Source organism: Natator depressus, chromosome 10 (genome assembly GCF_965152275.1).
Source record: "Natator depressus isolate rNatDep1 chromosome 10, rNatDep2.hap1, whole genome shotgun sequence".
In the NCBI taxonomy this organism is placed as follows: Eukaryota; Metazoa; Chordata; order Testudines; family Cheloniidae; genus Natator; species Natator depressus.
The window spans coordinates 44,005,847-44,024,349 of record NC_134243.1 but is presented as its reverse complement, the minus strand read 5'-3'; the positions used below and the strand labels follow the sequence as shown (position 1 = coordinate 44,024,349).

The 18,503-nt window shown below is 44.9% G+C and overlaps 1 protein-coding gene across 4 annotated transcripts in view; it reads left to right on the top strand.

Annotated features, from left to right (window-relative positions):
- Window positions 1–18,503, top strand: part of CSNK1G1 (casein kinase 1 gamma 1) — a 231,767-nt gene that overhangs the window by 197,788 nt on the left and 15,476 nt on the right. For 2 of the 4 annotated variants that reach the window (XM_074965939.1, XM_074965938.1), the window contains exon 11: window positions 8,709–8,819. The exons of the other annotated variants lie outside the window; for them this stretch is intronic. In XM_074965939.1, the coding sequence (XP_074822040.1) occupies window positions 8,709–8,819 (111 nt within the window). The remainder of the gene's footprint in view (window positions 1–8,708; window positions 8,820–18,503) is intronic. 4 annotated transcript variants of the gene reach the window in all.

The following is an 18,503-nucleotide window of genomic DNA, read 5'->3' as shown; positions in this document are numbered from 1 at the left end:
GCCGTTCGCCTCTCTGGTTTTCTGGTAGGCTTGCTTCAGCTCCTTAAGTCCAGAGCGGTCACAATGGAGCACTCTGGTATAGCTCCTGGAGGCCAATACCGTCGAATTGTGTCCACAGTACCCCAAATTCGACCCGGCAAGGCTGATTTAAGCGCTAATCCACTTGTCAGGGGTGGAATAAGGAAATAGATTTTAAGAGCCCTTTAAGTCGAAATGAAGGGCTTCATCGTGTGGACAGGTGCAGGTTTACATCGATTTAACGCTGCTAAATTCGACCTAAAGTCCTAGTGTAGACCAGGGCTAAGTGGGAAGTGCCCTTGTGAAAAACTGACCTTGTGATATGTGGGCTGCTGGATATCTCAATTCTGACTCTTAAGGGAGTCTGCTTGTCACAAAGGGCAGCATAGCCAGGAAAATGAGTGTCTCACAGTGCAAGGACTCCACAGCAGATTGCTTCCTCTGACTCCTGAAGGGGAGAGGATGCTATTTAAAGCAAGAATATGGCTTTTAAATGACGTGTCCTTTTAACTCAGTCGGGTCTGTGAGTATGGGCAGATGAAGCTGAACCACAGGGACTTCCAGTTTCATGTACATACTGTGAGAGTTTCAGCCTTGCACCATAGAGATCTAGTGACATCGCCACTTGTCAAGCTGTTAACTGCTGCTTTCTCTCAGCGATGGCAACCTCTGTAGTCTGCCTGTCTGCTTCTCCCCCAAACACCAGTGTGCCTTTTCCCATACTGCTCTGTTTAGGAAACCTTCCATGTCAAAATTTCTAAAGGTGCCAGCCCTGTAATCCTTTCAAAGCTGCCTCAGTCATGATGCCTACAAGGGCATGAGTCTGGCCTTGATTAGATAAGGAATGAACTGAAACTTCTGTTTTGTTAAACTCTGATCATTTTATTACTTCATCCTCCCTTGCCCTGGCTGTACAAACAAATAACAGTGTAATCCTTGGTTGGGTCTCTAGGTGCTACCATAATGCCAGTAATGTCCAGAAAGGCCTCGCTGGCCAATCTGTGTCCAGAGTGGTACTCTGATGCACCTCAGTACTGAACTACAACTCCCTCTCAGCAGTTTGTGTTGTGCTCGTACACAGCTTGTGATACTGCACCCTGGCCTCAACTGCTGGTTTAGATGAGGGAGAAATATGGTGTCAGAACAGTGCTGTTAAACATCCCAAACCTGAGGCATAGTAGAAATTAACTAAAGAAAAAGGTGGAAACATGCACTCGAAACAATGTACAAACAAACCTAGGACAGGTGCAGCAAAGCAGAAATCAGATAGGAGCACTATGAACAGAGATCACATTCTGCAGCCTGGGTTTCTTACCTGGAAATCTTATCACTTCATGTGCCAATCCTAGGCTCATCAGGAGGATGAGAGCCCTGCCCTTCCCCTCCACCATAAATGAATGAGATGCAAGCCACATCACCTGATATGCATGTGCAGGTAACTAACTCCCTTCCCTCAACTACCCACCGCAGCCTAACAAAAAACACTGGCTCCAAAGCCAGTAAGTAGCAGGAGGTATGGTACTCTCTCTAAGTCATCCCAGCTCCTGGAGGTTTACATATGGCCTTATACGAACTTACCACAAGATTCCCTCCCGAGCCAGAAGGGATGAGGACCCTCTGCCCATTCGTCACTAAGGACCCTGATTCAGACTCTTGTGTGGGGCTTAAGATACTGGCTGAAGGCACAGATCTTCAGACCATTTCCTATATTGCCAGAGAGTACTTTGTTCTACTTCCATTGTTTGATGGAGGACAGTTTCTCTTGTACCCTTGTTGGTGAAGTTGTCTCAACATATAATTCCCTGCTATATTTCTGTGCCTGTTTATGCCTTATTGAGGATATGTATGGCCAGGGTAACTCTGTGAGCTACTGCTGTTAATTTCCTTCTGTTCTGGGAGAGATTTGTGCCTTGTGGGCATTCTCCATGATGAAATGGTGACACTGGACAAGCTGTGCAAAGTCCACTTGATCACCAGACTTCTCCACTGTGGTGTAATCAGTTTCTTCTGGAAACATTTTCCAGTGCTCCTTCCCGTCTTCTAAAAGAACTAACTATATCTGGAAAGTCAACCTAGACTACAAATCCCATGTCAAAATCTGACCTCTTTGGAATAGGTTCCCCATCGGTTCGCAGGCACATCTTGTGAATATAACAGCCATTGTTTTCTGTCCATTTTCTTTCTCCTTCCCTTTTCACTCTCTTGTTTTCTGGGGATTTTTTGCTGGTTTTGTCTCTCCCCTTCTCCCGTTCTCTTTTGCTCTTATTTTGTGGCACCCCCTCCCTGTTCTGTTCTGGGCAGAAAGCCACGTTCTGTTTGGATTTGAGATGTTCACTGTTAGCTGTAAGAGGCCAGGTCACAGACGGTATGTTGCAGTTTAGCTGAGTTCCATAGAACAACTTGGGCCAATAGACTTCCTGCCTCAGTCTGTAGTTCTATACACGAGCTGCTCCTGTGTGCTGTTTCAAAAGGACAAATTATACAAAACCAAGACCAGAGAATGGAATGGCACCAGAAGCGAGTTTGGATTCTCTTCACTGTACTTTACTAGGTACTTTCCTAAGTGAAATCTGTTCTCTAAGGTGTCTGTATCTGCCTCAGAGTGATCAGGTGCTCAGAATATTTATCCTTCCCAAAAGCATTTTGTACCATGGAAAATTATTTCTGCAGCACAGCACGTTTTGACAAAGCATAATTAAAGAGTAATTCATTTTAGCCCACTATTAGCCAAGCCATAGATTAGGGTGAAGATCTTTGCTTAACTTTGGGTTAATTGACTGACTTAACATGCAGTTATACTCTCAAGTATCGGTGATTTATCCTGTGTTCCCAGAAGCAACTAAACATTATTTTTCTCCATTTAAAACAAAAATGAATTGTTGGGGCAAGTTCTTCTCTCAGATACAGGTACCCAACTCAGAAGGAGGTGATGGGAGTTATATGGCTATTTCAGAATGCTATAGCATTTAATGTATGTGCTAACCTGTAACCTTTGTAAGTAGTGCAGAACTAAGCTGAGCTCTCTGATTATAGTTATACATCGGGCCTTTCTTCCTAGAAAAGTAAAAACTTGCAGGTAGGCTGGCCAGGATACCTGAGAGCACAAGACCCTATGTAACTAAATGATTATTGGCACAATGAGGAGATCACGCTCAATCTGTCATGAAGAGGGCAGCCACCTACCCTGTTAAGCTATATCTGTCATTTTGTGCCAGGGAATATCAGAGCTTCCAACAGCCATTGTTTGACTTCTTCCCCTTCCATTACTAGAGACCAAGAGGGTTAAAACTCCAAGCTTGTCTGGAGTATGGAACTTAATGTAGGCTCTAGCTCATCTCAGCAGCATCAGATCTTAACCCCCTGCTGCAGCAGCAATTAAAGCTCGAGTTACTGCTCTGTGTGCTGCCTTTAGGTCTATTCATTTTTCATCTTCAGTGGGTTTTAGTGCACTCGCTTATGTCTAAGTATCTACATAGTGATTCTGTGGCTGTCCGGGGTAATATTGGAGCACCTTACAATCATTAATGGATTTTATCCTTAAAACATCTAGCAGCCAAAGGCATAATGTGATTCAATGGCTAGACGCTGAAGCTAAACCAATTCAGGGTAAAAATAAGTGTGCTACTGGCCACACCACTCCCAACTGCAGACATGTTTCTGTTAGCAGTAGGTAGCTGCCAAGCTTGCCTCTTTCGGAGACCTCTGCACCCTGATCAGCATGATGCTTGGTAGTAATTCCATTTTAAGCTCTCTGCGGCAGGAAGTGTCTTTCTGTGGTTTGCACAGTGCCTAGGACAATGAAGCCTCTATCCCTAACTGGTATGTCTGCAATATAAATAAAAACTAGGGTGGGGGAGCAACCACGAAAGGAGACAGAGAAGATCATCGCCAGCAGCATGAAGCAAAATACACATCAGAGAGAGAGAGAGAAGGAATAAGCAAGAAACGAGAAGATGAGGGAAGGGAGTGGAGAACAGACAGAAAAGGATGAGAGGCTCCTGTTGGGGTAGGGGAGAGTGGGCAGAGGATGCAATATCTAGGTTCTTGGCCTTTCTGTATATGAGTCAACAGTGTGCCCTTGTTGCCAAGAAGGCTAATGGCATTTTGGGCTGTATAAGTAGGGGCATTGCCAGCAGATTGAGGGACATGATCATTCCCCTCTATTTGACTTTGGTGAGGCCTCATCTGGAATACTGTGTCCAGTTTTGGGCCCCACACTACAATTGGAAAGAGTCCAGCAGAGGGCAACAAAAATTATTAGGGGGGCTGGAGGACATGACTTATGAGGAGAGGCTGAGGGAACTGGGATTGTTTAGTCTGCAGAAGAGAAGAATGAGGGGGGATTTGATAGTTGCTTTCAACTACCTGAAAAGGGGTTTCAAAGAGGATGGATCTAGGCCGTTCTTGGTGGTACCAGATGACAGAACAAGGAGTAATGGTCTCAAGTTGTAGTGGGGGAGGTTTAGGTTGGATGTTAGGAAAAACTTTTTCACTAGGAGGGTGGTGAAGCACTGGAATGGGTTACCTAGGGAGGTGGTGGAATCTCCTTCCTTAGAGATTTTCAAGGTCAGGCTTGGCAAAGTCCTGGCTGGGATGATTTAGTTGGGGATTGGTCCTGCTTTGAGCAGGGGGTTGGACAGGATGACCTCCTGAGGTCCCTTCCAACCCTGATATTCTATGATTCTATGAAAGGGACAGGAGAAAAGGTGATAACAGCATGGGGTGGGGGGTATTCCCAGTTGTTTGTGTCCCAGGGAGACTCCAGTTAAAACCATTAGGAATCACTGCTATAAAGTGTATTGGGATAAAAGGCGTTCCATTCATATAAGCTAATATGACCTCCTTCAGCCCCTGAGAGGTGGAGGAGGAAGGGAGGCATTGCTTCCCCAGACTGTTCTATGCCAGTAACTTCATAAAGGGGAAAATCTGAGTGTAGGTGTACTCTGCACAGAAAAAACTGTGGGACCGGGTCAACTGAGTCAGGCTTCTGGGACACAGGCTGTGGCACTAAAAGTAGCAGTGTAGATGTTAAGGGTTGTGCTAGCTCCTGAGCTCTGAGACCCTGCCCTCTCTCCCACCAGTGTCAGACCCGGGCTCTGAGACTCGGTGCCATAGGTCTCTTAATGCAGTGTAGATGTACCCTTAGAGTCTCCACAATGTTTTTAAAATGCAAACACTCCTGGCCACTTGATCCCTTTCAGAAGTACTTTGAGTCCTAGGGGAAGACTCCTGAGGTGCATGTCTTTATCGGCTACATATTGCCACTTCTCGAGGAAACTGCAAATAGTTCATTTGAGTTTTGGGAGGAAAACTCCCACAAGACTAGTAATACATGCAACTTTTAACTTACCCAGGGCATTGCCCAGGGAAGTAGCGTCTCACCAGACTCTCTTCTGCCAATAAATCTGTAATGAGAGTGTTAACTTTTTCTGGACACTAGAGTAAAATATCCTCTTCAGTCAATTCTTCTGGCACGAGCCTTCTCCTTTCACCCCATACTGGAGTGCATACTGGAGAGCATAACCCCCTAGGGCTTGAGCATGGGGAAGCAAGTTTCTTACAGCTGTGTCGTCCAAAACCAAACTGTACAATAATATCCATCTGTTTACCTCAGAACAGAATCCAAGAGTATTTCAAACCAGACCTCTTGATTCTGTGAATTGTGAATCACATCATACTCAATAGATGGCTTTCAAAAAGGTCTTCCCCGCTCCTCCAGCTTCAGGCAACAGCAGTCTGAGCTGTTAACCCCGATCTTTTGTTTCCGGACTGTGTTTTTTCAGGTGCACAGTGAGTTCATTTGTCCTCTTTGAACTAGTGCTGGTTCTCGTGCATTTTCAACTGCACCTTTCTCATTCACCTTCACTTTTCATTAATAAAGTTGTGCTTAATTGTCCATATGCTATGGGAATCTGAAAACTCAAGCCTTAGACATCAGTTGACCTCAGTCTCAGCTCTCTGCTCAGGACTTCGTCTCAGCATTCCTCACCTACATCAGTATTAGTCACATTTCATATCAGAACAAGAAAGTATTCTACCATCTTTGTCTGAGATTTCACATATGGCCAACACCCTCACTGCTTCAGATATGTGCAGTCAGTCCACTACTACCTCCACAGAACCAACATAAGTTCAGAAAGTCCAGAGCCTTGTTTGTTTGTTCCTCATTGAAGAGAGAGAGGATGGAAACCATATAACTTGAGCAAATCAAATACAAATTAGTCTCAAGTCTATACATTCTGAAGCCCTGTGGTGTATGTGACACTCATGAAAGGAATACCAAGTGTCCTGCCCTAGTAGCACTGGTGTGTGTGTGTTTTGTGGTGATAGTAATACAGCTAACGGGTGTTTCATTGGCTGACTTGTCATGTAGTCTACTGCTGTGTGCTTGTCTAAATCAGTGGTTCTCAACCAGGGGTACACCTAGGTCTTCCAGGGAGTACATCAGCTCATCTAAATATTTGCCTAGTTTTACAACAGGCTACATAACAAGCACTAGCAAAGTCAGTACAAACTAAAAGTTCATACAGCCAATGACTTGTTCATACTATTGTATATACTATATGCTGAAATGGAAGTACACCATTTATATTCCAATTGATTTATTTTATAATTATATGATAAAAATGAAAAAGCCATTTTTCAGTAATGTGTGGTGTGGCACATCTGTATTTTGATTTCTGATTTTGTAAGCAAGTAGTTTTTAAGTGAAGTGTAACTTGAGGTTATGCAAGACAAATCAGACTCCTGAAAGGGGTACAGTAGGCTGGAAAGGTTAAGAGCCACTGGTCTAAATGAATGCTTAGTTCATGGCAAGCTGGGATGTAAATGAAGGCCACGCTCACATACGGCATGCTAAGTGTCCAAGTGGCCCCAGCTGCTGTGCACTAGAAGCTCCTTAGTGCACTTTGATCTACACCACTTTGAAAGAGTAGATCAAAGTGCACTAAGGAGCTTCTAGTGCCCAGAGTAGTGTCCACATGGGCACTTAGTTTGCTGTACACTAATGCAGTGTAAATTTACAGCCAGTTGGCCACAAATTATGTTCCTGTAGACAAGCCCTGAGAGCATTGAGAAGTATTTGCATTAGTCTCTCCAGTTTAGAGAACGTTCCAGCTCTATTGTTCAGATAGCTGAATTAAGCTTCCTAGTAAAGTGCTGTATTTATAAGTGGATGCCAAGCACAACAGTCTCTCACCATTAATTTGAGCTAGTTCTACTTTGTGAGAGGTACTGATTGCACTTGGGGCAGAAAGAGCATGTGACCCGGCAAAGAGTCTACTCTTTGTGCAGTATTAGTCTTTAGATGTAGCTTGTATCTCTCTTCCCAAAAGTTACGCTTTGTGAACTCCACTGTCCAGTTATATTAATTTCTGCAAAGGTATATGAAAAGCACTGAGAGAGGTCAGTTTTTCTGTATGTTCCCTGATTGTTTAGATGGAGTGTGTCCCAATAGTGTTCCATTCTTCTCTCCAACCAGTCCTTCTCTTTTTCCTTACTGATGCTTTTTTACTTTTGTTTAACACACTGGTTTGATAGTTCCCATGGTTAGATAGATGCATTGGCCACATATTGCATAGAGAAGACCTTTGTTTTTATGGGAACATATGATTTACCATTATGGAGCAAGCCATTGTTTCTTCTGTTTTAGTGGCTAATACTTGACGTTTCAGGAGTAGCTAAGGGTTTGTCTACACTGGCACTTTGTTGGCAAAATTTTTGTTGCTCAGGGATGTTAAAAAAAAAAAAAAAAAAAAAAAAAAAACCCAAACTCCCCCCCCCCCCCCCAAGACAAAAGTTTTACAGACGAAAAGCACCAGTGTGAACAGCACTTTGTTGGCAGGAGCACTCTCCTGCTGACAAAGCTGCTGCCACTCATGGGGGGTGGAAGTTTTTTGTCGGCAGGAGAGCTCTCAACAAACAGCAGCTACACGGTGTGCCTTTTAGCAGCATGGCTGTAACAGCACAGCTGTGTCGCTAAAAGCCTCATAGTGTAGCCAGAGCCTACGAAACTTTCCTGCTAAGTAATGATAGCTGAAAGCAATGGCTTTGACCTCTTTGACTAGTTTAGTACTTTTTGTCTCCATTTGGAAGAAGAGAACATTATAACAACTTCTGATTTACTAGGACTTGTTTTCAGGCAAAACTCACACTTTTGCAAAGTAGGTGTGAAAACTTTTGAGCACATTTCTTTCTGCATTATTGGGTGTGTTTTGAAACCAGCTCCTGGTATAATAAACGTGGTTTCTCATCAAACATCTTGTAGTTTGGGCTCCTGGGCTCAAAAGCCCTATGTCCTGTGGAGGCTGGATTTGTGTGTCTGACCCCACTGCAGACAAGCTGTAGCGTCTGTGTCCTGACAGGCCTAGTTAAAAGTACGTTACAGTTCCATTCATTAGTTTATAAATTCCTTTGTCAAAATATTTAAACAGAACCCACACTGAAGTAGCTCAGATGTTTTCTGAAAATTCATTTCTCCATTTGCTGGGTTGAATTAATCCTCTCCAACACGTACTGCTCTCAAGCGTGCAATGGTAAAATGAACTTCTAACCAACCTAAATGTTCTTTAAATGCCTTGCTTTTTTCAGTGAACTAACCCCACTAACTAATATATTTTCATTGCTTTGCCTGGGCTCACCTTTATCTTTCCTTCCATCTCTTGCTGTCATGCTTCTGAATGCCTGAGCAGACAGCATCATCAGACCGCCGAGGAGAGTGGGAGATCCAACCAAGCCGGCAGACAAATACCTCGTACCTGACATCTCACTTGGCTGCAGACCGGCATGGGGGATCAGTACAGGTATTACCTCTTCCTGACCTGCACAGCTTTGCCATTAGAATCTGCTTAAAATTCCTGAAGTCTCATTGAATCTCAGCTACAATATTCCTGTGATCAGGAGAACTGTGTGCACTCAGAAGCAACTGTGCTTTTTGGGTGCTCTTCACAAGCAGACAAGCCCTGTCCTGCAGTAGCTTAATGCTTAAACTACAGTCTCATGACACGCAAGAGGACCAATGACTGGTCAACTCCGCTTACTGCTACAGTCCCTGCAATATCTTTCGACCAGGAATTATTTAAAATAAGATACATGGAGCTATCTACCAAAACTTGATTGTCAGATAAACTGTTAATCACAGTTTAGTGTATATGAAGAAATTCTATTCCTGTTTACACTCATAACTAGTGGAGAGAATACGGAATGGGATTGTATACTGACTATACAACTCTCCAAAATGATGTAATTAAGCTATAAGACATAATTAGGTATGTAACTGACAATTGACATAAAACGAAGTGGGTTGTTGCATACAAGCACAAAAGTGCTCGGAAAAGTTACTGCTCTTCTTCAGTTTTTATATGTAGACTGTGTCTGAGCAGATGGTTGAATGCATCTGATATGAGATATATCCAGGGGCATCACTGGGTTGACTGTAGTGATGGACTGTAGAATGGCTAGTGGGAGGAAGATGTACAGTTACTTTTCCCTTCAGACTGATGAGAGAAGCTCATTAAAATACTGTCACTAAATGGCATCACAGCCAGTGATGCTACGTTGAGGTTCTATTGACTTTGTATTTCTCCAGCTCCCCAATGTATTACCTCATAATTGTTTGTTTGTATTTGAGAAGCAGCCTAAGGACCCAGTCAGGGTTGGGGCCCGGTTGTGCTAAGTGTCGTACAAATGTAAAGTGTAAGCTCTTTGGGGCAGGAGCTGTGGCTGCTTAAGAGCTAGGATGCAACAAGCGACGTAATAAACTGTGGTAATGAAGATGGAATGAGTAATAGTAGTAAACGCTATAAAGGTTAACATTATGCACAACTCCGTAGTTCCGAATCAGTGGAAAAAAATTTTCTTTTTCATAAATCAGCTATCTCTTACTGCCTTCCAGCCTAGCAAAGATTAGCTTTATTACACTAGTGACAGGGAGGAATAAGTGCAAAATGCATTTAATGCAGCCTCCTCCTGGCCTCTATATCTAAAATGAAGGAACACAAGCCATTAAAGCATAAGGAGAGCCATGTACCATCAATGCTCGTTTTAGTGGTGAACTGAATTCCTTCGTGGTTTTTAGCCATGGCTGTTAGGGGACAGCTGCTTGGCATGTTCAGTTCTGGTTTCTGTGACACAAGCTGTGGCTTGGCCATATGAACTGGATGTATAGAAGTGAATGTGAGGAGATTTCTTCCATGGTGTGTGCCAGAACTGGAGGGAGTGAGAGAGGTCTGAGCCTTTGAGGAATTGAGCCTTGTTACTTTTTGAAAATTCTTCAGAAGCGTTATACACATCGCACAGTGAACTAGTTTGTTCTTAATTCACGCTGATATAGGGAGGGTGTTTTACAAAAATGCTATTTGAATATTCAGTCATAAAGGATTGGTATGCTGGTCTGTGGAACTGCATGCTGTTCTTCTCCCTCCTTCCTTCTAGGTAGGGTACTATGTGCAGCACAGAGTAAACACTTGTCAAATGCCAAATACAGTTCTACACACATGGTTATGATTATGCCATACAGAATCCTTTGCATCCTCCTTCAGGAGGGATTTTAAAGGTGTTGCTTCTCACCAGCCAAAATGGCACATAGGGTCTCTCATTGGCTGAAGAATGATTCTGAGGTGAAGTTATTTCCTAGAGCTCTCAGAATGCTGTAGAATCCCAATTGAAAGTGCAAACTACAGACTCTACTGAGAGAGTAATAGCACCAGTAAATTAATCATTGCTTACGGAAATCTCCTCCTGGGTAGGATGATATTATTCTCCACATGCAGGTCTCAGCCAGACTGGCCATGAGGTGACTCTTACGCTATATGGCATGCTTATAAGTCCCCTTTATAGGTGTGCACTAAGAGATCTAGAAACTTTCAAGCTTCCCAAGAACTTCTGTGTGGAAAGACTGCTTGCAGCTTTAGTACCAGTTCTTGCTGAGGTATAAATCTTTGCTGCTGATACTTGTGTTTTATAGTCCAGCATTTTAGTGCATCTTTTCACTTAGAGAATTCTCTGGGCACCTGAGAAATTGAAAGCTGGGATGAGGAATTAGTGTCTGCAGGATATATGTGGCTCTGTTCTACATTGACTCAGCATTTGTCTAAACAAGGAAAATGTATAGACATACATTATACCACTACAGCTATACCAGTGGTATACCCTGGGTGGACACTCTTATTTCAGAATAAAAGTGCCGTTTTGCAGTTTAGCTTGTGTGTTTGAAAGTGATATAAGCTAAACTGAAAAAAGGCACTTCTACTCTGAAATAGGAGTGTCCACAGGAAGCATTATACCAGTATAGCTATACTGATATAATTGTACCAATATAGTTATGCCAGTAGATTTCCCTGTGTAGCCAAGCCCTTAGTCACTGCAGCCTCTTAATCTCTGCAGAGACTTCCTCCATCATGTGGCCAACCCTTAAATCTCTACCTGATTTCGATTAAATCTCAGGACAAACTTCCCAACTGTAAGAACAGTAGGACAATGGAACAGACTGCCTTGGGAAGTTGTGGAAGCTGCTTCGCTGGAGATTTTCAAAAGAAGGCTGGATAGCCATGTGTCTTGGATAGTTTAGACTCGGTAAATCCTGCATCTTTCCCAGGATTAGACTAGATGAGGTGGTTAGGGACTATTTAGAAAAGCTGGACGTGCACAAGTCCATGGGGCCGGACGAGTTACATCCGAGAGTGCTGAAGGAATTGGCGGCTGTGATTGCAGAGCCCTTGGCCATTATCTTTGAAAACTCGTGGCGAACGGGGGAAGTCCTGGATGACTGGAAAAAGGCTAATGTAGTGCCAATCTTTAAAAAAGGGAAGAAGGAGGATCCTGGGAACTACAGGCCAGTCAGCCTCACCTCAGTCCCTGGAAAAATCATGGAGCAGGTCCTCAAAGAATCAATCCTGAAGCACTTACATGAGAGGAAAGTGATCAGGAACAGTCAGCATGGATTCACCAAGGGAAGGTCACGCCTGACTAATCTAATCGCCTTTTATGATGAGATTACTGGTTCTGTGGATGAAGGGAAAGCAGTGGATGTATTGTTTCTTGACTTTAGCAAAGCTTTTGACACTGTCTCCCACAGTATTCTTGTCAGCAAGTTAAGGAAGTATGGGCTAGATGAATGCACTATAAGGTGGGTAGAAAGCTGGCTAGATTGTCGGGCTCAACGGGTAGTGATAAATGGCTCCATGTCTAGTTGGCAGCCGGTGTCAAGTGGAGTGCCCCAGGGGTCGGTCCTGGGGCCGGTTTTGTTCAATATCTTCATAAATGATCTGGAGGATGGTGTGGATTGCACTCTCAGCAAATTTGCAGATGATACTAAAGTGGGAGGAGTGGTAGATACGCTGGAGGGGAGGGATAGGATACAGAAGGACCTAGACAAATTGGAGGATTGGGCCAAAAGAAATCTGATGAGGTTCAATAAGGATAAGTGCAGGGTCCTGCACTTAGGATGGAAGAATCCAATGCACCGCTACAGACTAGGGACCGAATGGCTAGGCAGCAGTTCTGCGGAAAAGGACCTAGGGGTGACAGTGGACGAGAAGCTGGATATGAGTCAACAGTGTGCCCTTGTTGCCAAGAAGGCCAATGGTATTTTGGGATGTATAAGTAGGGGCATAGCGAGCAGATCGAGGGACGTGATCGTTCCCCTCTATTCGACACTGGTGAGGCCTCATCTGGAGTACTGTGTCCAGTTTTGGGCCCCACACTACAAGAAGGATGTGGATAAATTGGAGAGAGTCCAGCGAAGGGCAACAAAAATGATTAGGGGTCTAGAGCACATGACTTATGAGGAGAGGCTGAGGGAGCTGGGATTGTTTAGTCTGCAGAAGAGAAGAATGAGGGGGGATTTGATAGCTGCTTTCAACTACCTGAAAGGGGGTTCCAAAGAGGATGGCTCTAGACTGTTCTCAATGGTAGCAGATGACAGAACGAGGAGTAATGGTCTCAAGTTGCAATGGGGGAGGTTTAGATTGGATATTAGGAAAAACTTTTTCACTAAGAGGGTGGTGAAACACTGGAATGCGTTACCTAGGGAGGTGGTAGAATCTCCTTCCTTAGAGGTTTTTAAGGTCAGGCTTGACAAAGCCCTGGCTGGGATGATTTAACTGGGAATTGGTCCTGCTTCGAGCAGGGGGTTGGACTAGATGACCTTCTGGGGTCCCTTCCAACCCTGATATTCTATGATTCTATGATTCTATGACCCCTGCGGTTCCTTCTAGCCCTGTGATTCTACATTACCTGTTAGTGGAAATCAGAGCTGCTCCGCTGTGCCCATAAACATCATCTACTCTCATTTCTGTATCATGGTCACCTAAAGAGTTCCTCAACTGATGCCTGGTGATCTCTGGGTCTTCTAGGGGGTCAGTTTTTGAACAGCAGCTGTTTTTCCTGGAAGGAATTTGCCATGTGTGACATAGTAAATTGTTACTGGGTAAAAAACAAAGAGAAAACCCAAGCCCACTGAGAAGTTAGGCTTAATGAAAAGCATCTACAGAAAGTTTAACTGCCCTAGGCCTGGTCTATGCTATAAAATTAGGTTGACATAAGCTACCTTGCATCAACCTAGTTGACACTTAAATTTGTCTCACACCAGGCTTCCCTTTCCACCGACATAGTAACACCACCTCTCTAAGCAGTGTTGAGCCATGGTTGACGTATTGAGGTTGAAGTAGCTTGAATGTAGATGCTACATAATCTGTGTCAACCGTAAGAGTCCTCTAGAAGTTGTTCCACAATGTCCAGCACTGACCACTCTGGGCACAGTTGTGAACTTCACTGCCCAGGAGTCACGGAGACCAGAAGGCCCCCCCATCCTTTAAAGCCCTGCAGATTTTTAAAATGCCTTTTCCTGATTGTCCAGCTTGGTGAGCACACCTAGCAGCTCTCCACTGTTGTGTGCAACTGCCCAGCTGACCGTGATGGTTACGTGCTCCAGACATGCTCTGGCTTGAAGTAAACAGGACAAATTGGATCTCCTGGGTCTGTGAGGAGAAGAGACTGTGCAAGCGCAGCTACAGACCAGCTGTAGAAACGTGGACATCTCAGAGTAGATTGCACAAGGGGTGCAGGAGAAGGAGTATAACAAGGATCAGCAGCAGTGCCATGTGAAAGCAAAGGAGCAGCGGCAGGCATACCAGAAGGTCACGGAGGCCTTTGATCCAGAGCCAAGCCACAGACCTGCCACATTTACAAAGAACATAATGCCATACTTGACAGAAACCCCACTGCCACCCCACATGCCACCATGGATACTTCTGAGCAGCCTGAGTCTCAGGCCCCTGACGTGAACAGCGAAGATGAGGAGGAGGATGGGGGACATGCAACTGAGGGGTCTAGTTATGCCGTGACCCAAGACCTGTTTCTGACTCCACTGCACTCCAGCCAGTCCTGGCAGTCAAGCAGGGGCAAGCTTGATGAAGGGGAAGGAAAAGTGTGTAAATTTATTTCCCATTATTCTGCTGGAACCCCCAACTTAGCAGGACACAGTTATCGACTTTTCATTAATTTACTGGTACTAGAAGAGGCAGCAGTACAATTAAGCCAGGTAACATTATCTGCTTTTCATTCCCCTGTACAGTTAGGCAGGGGGCCATGAAGAGCAGTTTATGTACCTAGGGATGTCTCTTGAATCCTCCTAAGAGATTTCAATGAAACTTTCATGCAGGTCCTTTACAATCCTCTCCAGCAGTTTTCTGGGGATGGCAGCCTTATTTCTTCCTCCGCAGTAGGACGGTTTCCCGCACCAGTCAACAATAACTTCAGCAGACACCATTGCAGTACACAGGCTAGCAGCACACAGGCCAGGGTGGCTTAAAGGACGCCAGCAGCAGCTGTGTTCTCTGTGCCTGTTACCCTCAGGATCCCCTGTGGAAAAAGTACCAATATTCAGTACCAATATCTTGTTACTCATCATTTCATGCAATTGAGCAATTCCTTCCTCATTTCCCTCACCCCTGGCAGGCTATAGTCATCACAGCAGGATCTGTGCATGGAGCTGTGCACAAGCACTCCGAAGCAGAGGTGTCAATAAGCATGTCTTGTTTAAAACTTCAGGCATGCACAGGAAGGGAGATCTGTATCTTAACTTTCGCTTTTTGTTGTGACTTTGGTACCTCTGTGTTTTATCTGTAGCTGCTGCCATTGCAGCCTTCAAGGGATCCCCTCCACACTCTCAGAATGCCTGAGTCAGATAAGGAGGAGAAAGAAGAGGACTCGGATGACATGTTCAGCAAGATCCTGCAAGTCAGTGCTGCATCAGGCTGTCAGCAGAGGACCTGGAGGATGAATATTGCAGACAGCCTGGAGAAGGAAAGAGCTGAGAGGAGAGAGGCCACAGAGTCAGAGGAAGTTGCACCAGTTTATAATGGGGCTTCTGCTGCAAACACAGATAATACAGGCTCCTGTGAATCTACAGTTTCAGTAGTCCCGGGCTTGCCTCCCTTTGCAGTCCATGGAGAACTCCAATATAGTATCTCCCTATACCCCCCCCCCCAATATTTCACATGGCATCAGAGACCGCATCTCTACCCCTACTATGGCACACCAAGGGACAGTAAAGATGACACAGCTTCACATACGCTGACCTGTGAGAGCCACGGATGATGCGTGCGTAACCAAAATGGACATGAATGTTCCTTTCCTTTTGTTAAATTCTGTTACATTAAAATCCTACTAAATTTATTAATTTGCTTTTAACGTGCACAGAAGTTTTGAAGTGTGTTTGTTACTCAATAAAACTCTCTTGTTTGGAAAATAATTCATCTTTATTAGTTCCCAACATATGTTGCAGAATGACTGGTGGTATCAAAGGCATCCACTTACTTTACTGTGACACAATTCACAGGATCAGTGACAAAGAGTGTAATAATCATAAATGTACAGCAAGCATCACAGCAGTACTTTGTCAGTGTTCTATTCATAGGTGTGCGCCAAGCACCACACAATTCCTAAGAGGCCCCAAACTTCAGGCCTAGGTAGAGCACAGTCCACCACAACTGTGACTTGCCATTAAGTGCTCTTTCAAAGCCTCCCTGAGCCATGTAGCTGCACACTGAGCTGTTATGATAGCCCTTGCATTGGGCTGTTCAAATTCAGCAGACAGCTGCTCCACCTCCACCCCAGTGGCAACTTTTCCCCTTTGCCTCACAGATATAGTGCAGGACACAATAGGCAGATATAGCCAGTGGGATATTTTTCTCACGAAGATCCAGTCTTTTGAGTAAACCATGCCATCCCCCTTTGTCTACCAAAAGTGCATTCAACTGTCATTTGGCACCTGCCGAGCCGATAGTTGAATCTTTCCTTCGTGCTGTCCAGGTGGCCGGTGTACAGCTTCATGAGCCAAGAGAGTAAGAGGTAGGTTGGATCCCCCAGGATCACTGCTGGCATTTCAACATTGCCAATGGTAATCTGCTCGTCAGGAAAGAAAGTCCCTACTTGTAGCTTTCTGAACAGTCCTGTGTTCCTAAAGATGTGAGTGTCTTGCACTTTCCCTGATGTTGGTAAAAGGTCCCTGGGGATCCAACAGCCCTTTCTGTTGAGGTACTCTGTGGGAAGGTGGTCAGGTGCCAAAATAGAGAGATGTGTACACATCCCTGTTGCAGTTTGGGAACCCCTTTGCTGCAAATCCATCCACTATATCCTGCACATTGCTGAGAGTCACAGTCTTGCGTAACAGGAGATGATTAATTTGCATGAAAATGGCCCCCACAGTGGCTTTTCCAACTCCAAAATGATTTCCCACTGACCAGTAGCAATCCAGCATTGCAGGTTTCCATCGTGCCATCACCACTCGCTTCTCCATTGTCCGTGCAGCTCTCATTTTGGTGTCTCTGCACTGGAGGGCTGGGGCGGGCTTGGCACACTGATCCTCGCACATCCGAGAGTTCTGCAGCCGTCATCCCAAGCCTCTGTTACATGTGATTCCACCAGCCAGTGCCCAGTTCTTGGGCCCAGAAGTGACATTCCACTGTTTGCAACTGCTCCTTGAGCACCACCAACAATCTTGAATTGGTTCTCATTATGTCCCACCGCAATCTGACCTCCAGGAAATCACCCTGTTTCCCATGGCTCTTCTTGCGACTCTGCAAATACTGAAGGATCAGTGTGTCTTGTGCTTGCAACGCTCATGGCAAGAGTACAGAGCTGTGCAGGCTGCATGCTTCTCTCACAGATGGCAGACAGTGATGAGTCACATGTGGGTTCATGGGATTTTCAAAATAGGTGCAAAAATTATGGGATAGAGATGACATTTTGGGGTGGAGAAAGTTGCATGATGGGAACTTGACCCCTTGCTCCCAGTCACCCCTGCACAACTCATTTCTGGACCACCATGCATTGCCAGAACTTCCAAACAGACAGTGCACTGGAAGGTGGCGAGTTGCACAGCAGGATGGTGCATCGCATGGTACACCGCACTGTGCTTTGACATAAGCACTCCTGGCGAATACACGCTGTGACAACACAAGGTGCCAAGTATGCACCTGCACAAGCAATATGCTAACTTGCTACCTGTGGTGGCTTTGTGTCAATGTCACTTGCATCAGCAAAAGTTTGTAGTGTAGACATGCCCCTAGAACTTACAACTAGGGGATGGCCCTGCTGGCTTCAATTAACTATTAACCCTTAGCAAAACCTTCCAGGGCACGGGGGGGCTGAGGCCCTACATAAATCAGCTCATTCCAGAGTAGCAGCAGAAGAGGCAACACCAGAGAAGGCGTAAATAGCACCAGGGTCAGCATCTGCGGAGAAGCAACACTTGGGAAAGGCACTGAATTTGGAAGTGTTTAGGCACAGGTTGGGTGGGGTCTGCCACCCTCCACCCCACTTAATGTCTCTGGTGATCAGGTCATCCCAGCCCAACAGGAAGTACCTGGTAACACCATGAGTCCTGACATCTGACAGCAGCGTAGGCCATACTACTTCCCAGACTTGGTTATCACCATTACAACCTCAATCTCTAACTCTTCCTAAATGTGGGATAATAGCAAGTGGTATGCATGGTACTTTGTCTTTGCCTTCTGACAAGGTAATAGGAGTGGGAGCAATCATACATCATTCACCACTTGGCCAGGATGTGTAGTCACTTCAAGAATCTGCAGTTGTAGAGGTTTTCAGTAGTACTCAAGAGTCCTTGGTGCTTTCCAGATGAGTCTGGAGGGTCAACCAGAGTAGCTACAGTCTGGTCTTCAGTGAACCTGTTCCATAATCATTGTCATCATAGTTGCAGCTGCTGTAGTATGGTGACTGAGTTTCTCAGAACCTCCTCCTTGTTCTCCTGGTTACAGTATCTCGGACTCTGAGGAGCTGGAGAACTGGGTGCTTTAAAACCACCAATGGTGAGAATGGTTGAGCAGCATATGATGTGAATTATATGGAGGGAAATGGAAATTAGGGTTCAAGTACACACCTTGCCACAAGAAAATTATTTTAAGCAAAAGAATTCAGTTCTCTGAGGAAAATGAGGTAGAGTATGTTCCCAAATCAGTTCC